Genomic DNA, 10,092 nt, shown 5'->3' with positions numbered 1-10,092 from the left:
CACACACCCCGCGGCCCTTAGAATATGGCTTTACTTAAAAGCAAAAATATTTTTAGTTATTTTTTTCGGGTCTCAACTAAATACACGCTACACGTAATGTGAAGGTTATTATAAGCTGGCGATGTGGTAGAGGTCCTGTAGGGAGCTCGAGTGGGTGTGGCCTCGATGTGCCGGTCAAATTCCGGGCTTGCTATTGGTTGAGTGAGTGCTACGTACGTTTTGCCCCGCCTCACTTTCTCGGCGTTTGCCTCCCTTTTAAAAAGCGGGCGGGAAGGTTTTGTCTTACTGCTTTCTCTCTGTCAGCTGAGGACGCGCCAAAAGCCTGCAGACATGGTCAGGACGAAAGCCGACAGTGTCCCTGGGTCTTATCGAAAAGGTAAAGTTGTGTTAGAGGGTTATATTAGTAAGAATGGTCATCTCTTCCTCGCGGTGTCGGTAGCTGCAGGGTGCTGCTGTTGGGTTTTATACTTGGCGCGCGCTCCGCTACCTTGTGTGGCTAACGTTCGTGTTAACATAAGACGCTAGCGAGGTTTAGCCAGCAGCGGCTATGGATTAAATATCGATTTACTCCAGTTATTTTATAGCCTGTGAGTAAACTACGCGATAAGTGGCCTTGCTGAAAAACTGTTACTAATTCTTTCTAATCAATGTATTAGTTCGGTGGGAAAGGTTGGTTGAAGTAGCTCTGTCTCCCGCCAATATGTTTGAATAGGTTCACAGCAAAGTAATACGTTATCTGAAGGTCATTAGCTGTACACGATGAAAGAGAAGGAAAAAGAAACGTTTCTCGTTTATCAGCGTACACTCAACAAATGTGTTGAAATGAAACTATGGCAAGTCTTAACTCTGTTACTGAGCCGCTCAGCAAAATTCATGTGACGCTAGATTTGAGTTTTATCATTCGGATTTCTTTCTTGGTCTCGCCCTGTTCTGTGAATATTCTAGTTACCGATGTAAAGAGGAACTAAAGTTAGAAGGCTAGGTTAGCTAACCTAACATTAAGCGGCTGATTAACTGTACGCGAGCAGAAATGGCGCCAGATTGTACAAGATGTGGGCTTTTAAGTTGGGCGCTCAAAGTTTCCTCTGAGCCCGTGTGTTTTTAGTAGGGCTGTATTGCGTTAACTTGTAATAAAGGTTCATCTAACCGGGCTGTCTGTTTTTTTTTAGCGGTCGCTGCTTCTGCGCCCAGGAAATCACTTGGCGCCTCCAGTTCCGCCAACTCGTCGAGCAGCAGCTCTCAAGCGGGAACCCCTGGTAAGACGGAGGCGAGCTTCTCTGCCTGTCTGCCGTGCGTCCTCTGAAGTATGCCGGGATGTTAACCTTTCTCGCCCTGTGAGGAAAATATCGAGCCTTATTCGCCCCCGCTTTTTGTTTTTGTTGTAGGCAAAAACAAGTATGCTGGTGGAAACCCAGTCTGTCCACGTCCTACCCCAAAGTGGCAGAAAGGAATTGGTGACTTCTTTGGTGGTTCCAGCACGAAGCCGGAGAAAGAAAACCAGCACCCTGTGTCTGATGGTGAGGAGGCTGGAGGAAGCGGCATGTCCAAAGCACCCAGAAAGTAAGTTACGTGGCTTTGGTTTAGAAGTCCTAACTCATGGGGTGAAGACTCTGTTTCTGTTTGATTGGTATGGTTTGACTTGCAGATCCAGACCACTTCCAGATGAAGAGGAGGAGGAGGATGAATAAATGAATTTTTTAATGGATTTTTAAAACCATTACATTGGTACACAATGGCTTGAATTGTAAATCTTTGTACATAACTTATTGCAATGTTGCCTTCATTTTTGTACAGAAGTTTAATAAACTTGTCTTTTTCAAGAGTTGCGAGTGTTTGGTGACCTGATTGATGCATTGCGTTTGCATTCAGAAAACACGGCAGTAGACTTGATGGGAATGTATGAGGAATACTTGAAAGGCTGTTCGTGGAAACTGGATTCTGTAGTACTGCTGTGGCTGACTTGGTGCGCTGTTTTATATAAAAATAAAAACTGCCAGTTTTGGACAATTTGCCTGCTCCGATTTGAGCTCTAAAAGAACACATGCATTAAATATCAACCATGAGCTCTGCGTAAAAGGATCAAGCCATTTTTGGCTCAAGGATAAAGCGACATGGTGTTGCTTAAAGAACTGAAAGGAAATGATGCAGAGCTAGAATGGTGTCAATGACCGCTCGAGAGATGTACCTGAATTTCAATCACGTGGTACATCTTTCAGCAAAGTGAATCTGAAGCGACACAGGTAATTAATTCAACCGGAGTGTGCTTGTATACAGTGAGATCACTGTCCTCGAGAGGGCACCAACAGAAAGTGCACTGCTGTAGAATAAGCGCTTTAGTCCAGATTTGACGCGGGGCTGCACTGACGGAGAAACGACTGGAGCTCAGAGTGGTTTGGGCGTTTGGCGGTTGGGAACCACGCCGAGGCGTATAGGACTTGTTTTCTATGCTCTGATGAAGTGATCAGATGGATACCGGGCTGAGCTCAGTTTAATTCATCTCTCTGAAACGATTCCGCCAATGCCTGTACAAAAACATGCCGCTGTTACCCGGATGAGCTCTATAGGCGGCGGTGTTCCGGGACTGTAGGACCCACCGACGACCACAGACACGGGATTGGAGAAAGAAAACAAGTTATTGGTTTTTATTTCACTCCAAGAAGACTATTAAAGGATTGTATCAAGGCCGGGGATGAAGTGATCCTGGCGTCAGTCGGCTTTCGTAGAGTAAGCGTTTGTTTTCATTTCCCAGTGAAACGCTGCTGAAACGCTACCCGAGCTGCCTCTAGCTTGTTGGTCTGCTAACTTGCAAGATGGTAAGCTAGCTAGGTTAACCACTTAAAGACTGGTAGCTAGATTTGTGTCGTTAATGAGAATAAAGGGACAGAAAACCTGCTCGAACAGTATATTGAACAGGCTTACTGCCGATTCATGTTTAATCAGCCAGGTTTCCCCCTCTTTTCCTGGAACCGTGTTCGTGAGTAATGTTTTTGTACTGGCAGTAGGACTAGCTCGGATGATGCGCTGATTATAACTCTCGACGCTGATGCTTGAGAGTTCAGAAGGGAAAACTGTTCGCTGTTGTAGTATAGGCAGTGCTCAGTCCAGGGACAGGTTACCTTGCTAATTACCATTAGTGTTTCCTCTTCATGTCGTAGCTATAACGCTTTGTATATGTCCTCTTCCACCGGGGACCGACTCTCATCCGGTTTGGTGTGTCGAGCCAGTCAGGTTGGATGAATGTTTACAGTTGCATTTCTCGCTTGCGCGTGTGTGATGAGTCCCTTAACAACGAGGCTGAAGTTGGCTTCGTGCTCGATTTTCCCCGCTCCACCTTAGATGGTGCTGCACCCAGAATGTAAGTGCTGCACCATTTAAGGTGGAACGGCAGAATTCGAACAAGTAGCTGGCGAGTAAGATGCTGACTTCAGCTTCGTCCTTTAACCTATGTTCCGGTTTGTTTAGTGCTGTCTGTGGCTCGTATTTTTAGCCAAAGTGTTGTTAATATTCATTCAGACCTTCACACCGTTGAAACCCCAGTTGAACAGTGCGTAGACGTTTTCACATGGTTGACAACGCTGCATTGTATGAAATAATGAACGCATGTCCGTAAATGAGTGATAACCGTGATAACTACTCTACCTGTAGGTTGCCTGTCCCAGGACTGGACTCTGCAAGGTGCGAAGTGGGAACGACCTAGTGCCAGATTACTGCCAGTTGAAAAAAAATACACATGCGGAACAAGAGAATAGTCTTCTTATTAGCTTACAAAATGTCTGTTTACCTTGAAAAAATACCAACGTAAATGAACAAGATTTTGCAATCAAAATTTGGTAGTTTATGTATTTTTATTGTCTTTATTTGAGCCTAATCATGTTAGTCTTGTTGCCCCGGTCTTGTCTGGGTTTCAGTCCAAATCACCGGTCGTCACACTCACCAAAACTACCAAAATGCTTTTAGGCCGTAGCCTAGTTGGACCAGTTTTTCCGTGGACTTAGCCCAACATTGTACAGTTGTGCATTGTGTAGTGGCTGCTGGTCTGTTTTGGTTTTAGTTTTAGTGAACTTGTACAGCCTTTGACTGAAAAACTTTATTTCCCCCATGCATGGTTTACATTGCTGCAGATTGCTTGCTTGATCAGGTTTGAGGATTCCTCATCCACTCTAACACAAGATCAATGTGTAGCAGTAGAGACTCTCACTTAGCCTCATAGTTAAGCTTGTCTTTAACATTATGACACTTTTGGGAAGTATACTCCAGTCTTTTGATGAAGGCAGTGGTGAATTTAACTGTATTCAAAGCTGTGCAGTAGTTTGCTGTAATGGCCAGAGATGGTGGTGGCCTCCTCTACTATGTAAGAGACCCAGGACAAGTGATTGAGCTGCATGTGAATGAAGAAAACTGATTTATCTAACAGGTGAGCCATGCAGTCACGCATGAACGGAAGCTGCTCTCAGTTGGTTTGCCATTGAAATGACCTGAAGCTCACTGTGATTGGAGCCCTAGCTGAACCTTTTAAGGGTTTGAATAATACATGATCTCTCCCAGATTGAGTGTCTGTGTCTTGTATGATCTGTGAGCTGTGTGGTGGTGTGCTGCACAGCTACCTCATGGCAGGGCTTATTTACCAGTTCTGATCAATGGCTCTGAGAATAGCTCTGCATCACTGCCCACCACGCTGACTAATGCCTGTGTTCTGCAGACAGACATAGAAAACCTGCACTTAGCCCAGGATTCTCTTGTTAATCTGAGTCTGGATTGTTTATTGATGCTGAGACATGCCTCAGTGTAGTCATTTTTTCCACTGTTGTAATAGCTACTTTTTAACTTCTTTTTTTTTTTAACTTTTTTACACTTATTTTTAAAGTTTTTCTTTTCAGATCTGGAAAGGCCATATGATTGTATGACTATGAACAGTGCCTCCCCTCTTTAAAGTCAGTATAACCATGACTCGTAGTTGTAGCACTATGATCATCCTGCAGGATATCATTCATAGGAAACCAGTCTAATTTGACTCATTTGCGTCACCTAAAGCACAAACAAAATGCATTGAGAGACTAGTGTGCAGCAGCTGAGGCCCTTGCCCATTATTGTAGTGGGGAAATGGAATGGACAATACTGGGAAATGAGTTTGGATCTGAGGGTGATGGTTTAAAAATCTTCTGCCATGAATTATTTACAGAGTGCTTAATGTAGTGCACATGTTGGAGACATGATTTAATATTTAAAAGGTATTAAATATGCATGGTCAGCATGTTAAAGATGAAGTAAAAATGTTGTTCGTTATTACAGTTGTAAAACTTGTGTACACAAAACTTGCAAAAAGTTCACCAGGAACCTATGAACGCCCGCATATGCATCACAAGTACAGCTTTAGCTTTAGAATATGATTGGAATAAAGATATGAGATGGTATCTTGGCAAGGCTGCAGTGTATAACCTGATTTGTGCATTGGCTCGTTTTAATTTCAAATGCCTTTGTTCAGTTTCATGCTCATTTTTGGAAAAATACAATGGATTTATAGCCAAATATAAGAAGCATGGACACTTCATCAACGCAGTTGTGGGCTGCACTAGAGGGGCGCCAAAACGATGCCGGAAAATTATTTCTAGTCTGCATTTTCTGTAAGAGCTGTTTGTTCAAGTAGGATAATACACCTCAAAAAACAGCACAGCACTAATCAGGCGCCCATCCACTTCTCAAAGTGGTTGAAAGACAGCAGGTTGGTCAGTTTATACGCTTTATTCACCTACGTCACCTTTGTCTACCAAAACGAGACTGTAGGGTACGAAAGTAGCGCTGGACCACTGGGTTCTAGCAAAGCTGCCTCACTGCTGCGTTCCCAAATGCACTTATTCAAAAATAAAGGAATCTAATAGAGGTCAAACCTTCCATAGTTTCCCCAAAGATCCCGTACTTCACCGTGAATAGATTCACACAATCAGAAGAGATCGCCTTTTCAGTTTAAGATGTATGTTACTGTGCTAGCTAAGGCTAGCCATATTAATATTACTCCGCCAGCCAGATGAATGATAGCAGTGAGGCAGCAAGCTAACGTTAAAGCTAAACTTGGTTCTCCAGCTACGACCTGATTAACCCTGAACTGGTTATATTCTCGGTTTAACTTCAAAACGAGTGACATTAGTCAAGCCATAGCTCTTTGTAGTAGCCTGTTTAGCTAGCTAACCTAGCTAGTCAACATTCTAGTTAATATCCTAACCGTGGTAGCCTGGTCTAAAGCTCAGCTCGCTGGTGTCACTAAATCATCTTAAACTCTTAGTTTCTAGCCACATTCAGACACATTCAGCCTGTAACTGTTTTAGTTGAGTTTTCCTTTACATTTCTATTTATTTTGTCCTTTTATTTATTTAATTTTCTGTTTTACCTTTTTATTTATTTTATTCCATACTTTTCGCCTTGTACCTTTTTATTTCATTTATTTCTTCCTTTTATTTATTCTGTCTTCTGTTTTACTGTTTATTTTATTTCCATAATTTACTTTTTTATATAAACTTATAATATAATATAATATGATTATATGATAAGATAATATGTCAAGATAATATGTTTGCATCCACCTCAGAAAGTATGTAGTTGCACCCCTGGCTGGAGGTTAGGAAATCAGCCCTGTAACTGGAAGGTCGCCGGTTTGATCCCCTCAGCCGACAGTCTGTGACTGAAGTGCCCTTGAGCAAGGCACCTATCTCCCAAATTCCCAAAAACATGTGGGTGTTTCACTGCACGGATGGGTCAAATGAGGAGGTCTAATTCCACAATGTGCAAACACAGTTGGCAAAATGGTTCTAAATTTAAAAAGGAAAAAAAAATCAGTATTGCACAAATGTTAATGCTAGTAATTGAAGCTAGGCGTTGACATTAGTCATTCCTACACCCCCAGCATCTCTTAAACATTAAAATGTTTAGCTGAGTCTCTGAGACATTAGTAGTGAGGGTTCGTGTTGCACAAAGCCTTCCTAAAGAGAGTTGGCCTTAGTGCTTTATTGCAGAACAGGACTACACACACACACACACACATACATTTTCTAAGCCGCTTATCCCTCAGGGTTGCGAGGGAGTGCTGGACTATCGGTCAGCGGTCATCGGGCGGAAGACAGGTCGCCAGTCCATCGCAGGGCAGAACAGGACTATCAAAATTAAATGTTACCGGAATTTTAAACTGAGAAGGGCAGTGGGTGCTCAGAATTGTGGTTGAGAAACCTTTTCTAGAAGATAATATAGAAGATATTGTATTAATTATAAGCAGTTTACTACAAAAAAGCCAGTAGTTTTGTTTACTTTTATTTTCGCTTAGTTTTACAGGATATTAGAATCCTTAACTGAGCAAAATGTGTTTAAATACTTTGTCTTAAATGTCTTAAATACTTTAAATATGCAGACATTAAAGCAAGAGCTGATGTACAAAAAATTACTTACTTGTAATCATGTTATGTGCCTAAACATTACTGCAGGGCATTATAGAGAAGTGTTTTCATGATATGTCATTGGGTGAGGTGTTTTGTGACTGACATAAATTAAGTTTTGTGTAGGTAAGTGGAGCGGAGTGAGAAGAGGTCTGGAGATGTATTTTCTACCTTAAAAGTATGTGGGATGAAAAAGTGTTGGAACATGCTATGTGGGGAAAAAATAAGAAGAGCATGTTATTTATACAGTTTCTATGAGGCAGGTTTTCACTGTTTCCTACTTTGAAGAAAATAATTGCATAACAAATTGTCTTAATGTACATGACTAGTGTACAGAATGTCCCTCCTCACTTCTAGGGCAGGCATTTCTTTCCAGCAGTTCATGAAGTGGAGTAAAATTGCTAAAATTGTTCAGTTAACATGGAGAATTCTTGGATGACAAGGCCCTGTCCATATAACAGTGAGGAGTAGGGATCTGTGGGTCGTATACTAATGGGTAGGCCAAATGCACAAACAGGAATGCCAATATGTGTTTCCGCTTCCAAATTTGTGCCAGTGCAGTTTTTAGTTCTGACAGTTTCTCTCAGAAGCAGATGAACCAGTGATCTCCACATTATACAGTATATGGACAAAAGTATTGGGACACACATTACATCCACAAGGGCTTTTATGACATCCTATTCTAAATCAATAGGCATTAATATGGTGTTGGACACACTTTGCAGCTATAACAGCTGGAAAGATTTCTACAAGATTTTGGAGTGTGTCTGTGGGAATTTTTGACCATTCGTACAGAAGTGCATTTTTGAAGTCAGACACTGATGTAGTGTCTGTAGTTCATAAAATTGTCCAATGTCTTGATACGCTGAAGCATTAAGATTTCCCTTCACTGGAACTACAGGGACCAGACCAACCCCTGAAAAACAACCCCATAGCATTATCCCTCCTCCACCAAACTTTACAGTTGGCACATCCAGTCAGGCAGGTAATGCAATTCCTAGAATTGTCCATCAGACTGACAGATAGAGAAGTGTGATTTGTCACTCCACAGAGTATATTTCCATTCCTCCAGAATCCAGTGGCATTAGCAAGGTGCTTGGTGAAGTAAGGCTTGCATGCAGCTGCTCAGCCATGGGAACCCATGCCATGAAATCCCGGCACAGTTTTTATGCTGATGATAATGTGAGAGGTTTTTTTGTGGAGTCAGCGGAGCATTGGTGACTTTTATGCACTATGTGCTTGAGCACTCGGCGACCCCGAGTTGCTGTGGTTCCTAAACTTCCACTTTTAATAAAATCACTCACATATGATCGTGGAATATCTAGGAGGGAAGACATTTCACGAAGTGACTTGTTGCAGCGGTGGCGTCTTATTACAATAGCATGCTTGAATTCAGTGAGCTATTTAGAATGACCCATTCTTTCACAAATGTTTGGCAGACTGCATGGCTTATTTGCTTGATTTTATACACCTGTGGCAGTGGGTCTGAATGACACACTTGAATTCAACAATTAAGAGGCGTGTCTTAATACTTTTGTCCATATAGTGTATGCTTGTCATATAAAAATGAATCAGCTAATTGCAGTCAGCTCATGAAAACAAGCTTCTAACTTTCCCTTCAAACTTTCCTGCATGCAGGTCAGCTGCACTGCATCCCCTGAGCCGTCATGATGTTCCAGCAGTAAGAGGCTGCCGTGTGGTTCCTGATCTCACCGTCCCATGCCAGCAGTCCCAGGCTGAGGCGCTCTCTCAGGGGCCTCTCTTGCTCCCTCAGTGCTCGGGGTCATGGAGCACACACGGGAGAAGGAGGGCGAGCGGCAAGCTCGGAGCAGCAAGGCTGCTCAGGGCCGCAACTCTCGCCCCTCTGGTTCTGGGTCCTCTGGCGTGCTGATGGTTGGACCAAACTTCCGTGTGGGAAAGAAGATTGGATGTGGAAATTTTGGGGAGCTGAAGCTTGGTAAGTTTTATATCTTCTGAAATCAAAGTAGAATGTGATATAATGAGATACGGTTAGCCATAACAAATATTTCATTAGCCAGCAGTTGAAACCAGCAGCTTTGTAATGTGTAAAATGCATGTTAAAGTTAAAACTGGCAACATATACAGTTATATGCAAAAGTTTGGGCTCATCTGGTCAAGTGATGTTTTGTTGAAAACAAGTTAACCCATCCTTTAAAAATAACACACCTCTGCATATTGTAATGCACAGTACTGCTTATTTGCTAAATTTAACATGTTGGGGGAAAAACATGAAATATGGCCTAAGTTATGGCACATTTTATGTTTTGTTTCCAATATAATAATATATATATCGGCATAAAAATAGATATTGTGGACTAAAAGTTGCATAAAAATGCCATATTGAAAGTCAACAAAACATGCCATTTGACCATGAGCGTTCAAACTTTAGCATGCGGCCGTAGGTCACGAGTCTGATAGCTTTAGTGAGATGTGCTTTGCATCTCTGTGTTTAATTTGACTGTTGGTACAGACAGACGTTTTGACATGACACCCAAATTTAATGGCCATGAGGAACATAAGTGTGCAGTTGTGAATTTAAAACAATTGTTTTGATTTGCTTAAATGCTTTACGTACCAGAGATCTTCCTTCTTTACAGTTTGAATGTTCCAGCCATTGCAGGAGTAAAAGGATTCTTTCTGATAGGCTATTTGA

General features: G+C 42.1%; 2 protein-coding genes across 8 annotated transcripts in view; both read left to right on the top strand.

The window, feature by feature from the left end:
• The first annotated feature begins 253 nt into the window (after positions 1-253).
• Positions 254-1,822, top strand: pclaf (PCNA clamp associated factor). Its single transcript, XM_017699296.2, has 4 exons — positions 254-376; positions 1,170-1,256; positions 1,386-1,560; positions 1,646-1,822. The coding sequence occupies exons 1-4, from the start codon at positions 331-333 to the stop codon at positions 1,686-1,688; spliced, it is 351 nt and encodes a 116-aa protein (XP_017554785.1). The 5' UTR covers positions 254-330; the 3' UTR covers positions 1,689-1,822.
• Positions 1,823-2,354: 532 nt separating this feature from the next.
• The window catches only part of LOC108415052 (casein kinase I-like), a 28,895-nt gene continuing 21,157 nt past the window's right edge, over positions 2,355-10,092 (top strand). For 4 of the 7 annotated variants that reach the window (XM_037542794.1, XM_037542793.1, XM_037542792.1 and 1 more), the window contains exons 1-2: positions 2,355-2,724; positions 9,057-9,375. In XM_037542794.1, the coding sequence (XP_037398691.1) occupies positions 9,204-9,375 (172 nt within the window). In that variant the 5' untranslated portion in view covers positions 2,355-2,724; positions 9,057-9,203. Of the gene's footprint in view, positions 2,725-2,772; positions 2,814-2,889; positions 2,975-4,302; positions 4,415-9,056; positions 9,376-10,092 lie in introns of those variants that run through there. The other 3 variants (XM_037542790.1, XM_037542791.1, XM_037542789.1) reach the window with 3 other exon arrangements.

Source organism: Pygocentrus nattereri, chromosome 11 (genome assembly GCF_015220715.1).
Source record: "Pygocentrus nattereri isolate fPygNat1 chromosome 11, fPygNat1.pri, whole genome shotgun sequence".
NCBI classification, from domain to species: domain Eukaryota; kingdom Metazoa; phylum Chordata; class Actinopteri; order Characiformes; family Serrasalmidae; genus Pygocentrus; species Pygocentrus nattereri.
This window is presented reverse-complemented; position numbering and strand designations above follow the sequence as displayed.

Excerpts from the sequence above, each read along its gene's own strand:
- pclaf (XM_017699296.2), top strand. The coding sequence starts at position 331 with ATGGTCAGGACGAAAGCCGACAGTGTCCCTGGGTCTTATCGAAAAG. Across the intron at positions 1,257-1,385 it reads CTCTCAAGCGGGAACCCCTG|GCAAAAACAAGTATGCTGGT; the intron begins GTAAGACGGAGG and ends TTTTTGTTGTAG. Across the intron at positions 1,561-1,645 it reads ATGTCCAAAGCACCCAGAAA|ATCCAGACCACTTCCAGATG; the intron begins GTAAGTTACGTG and ends TTTGACTTGCAG.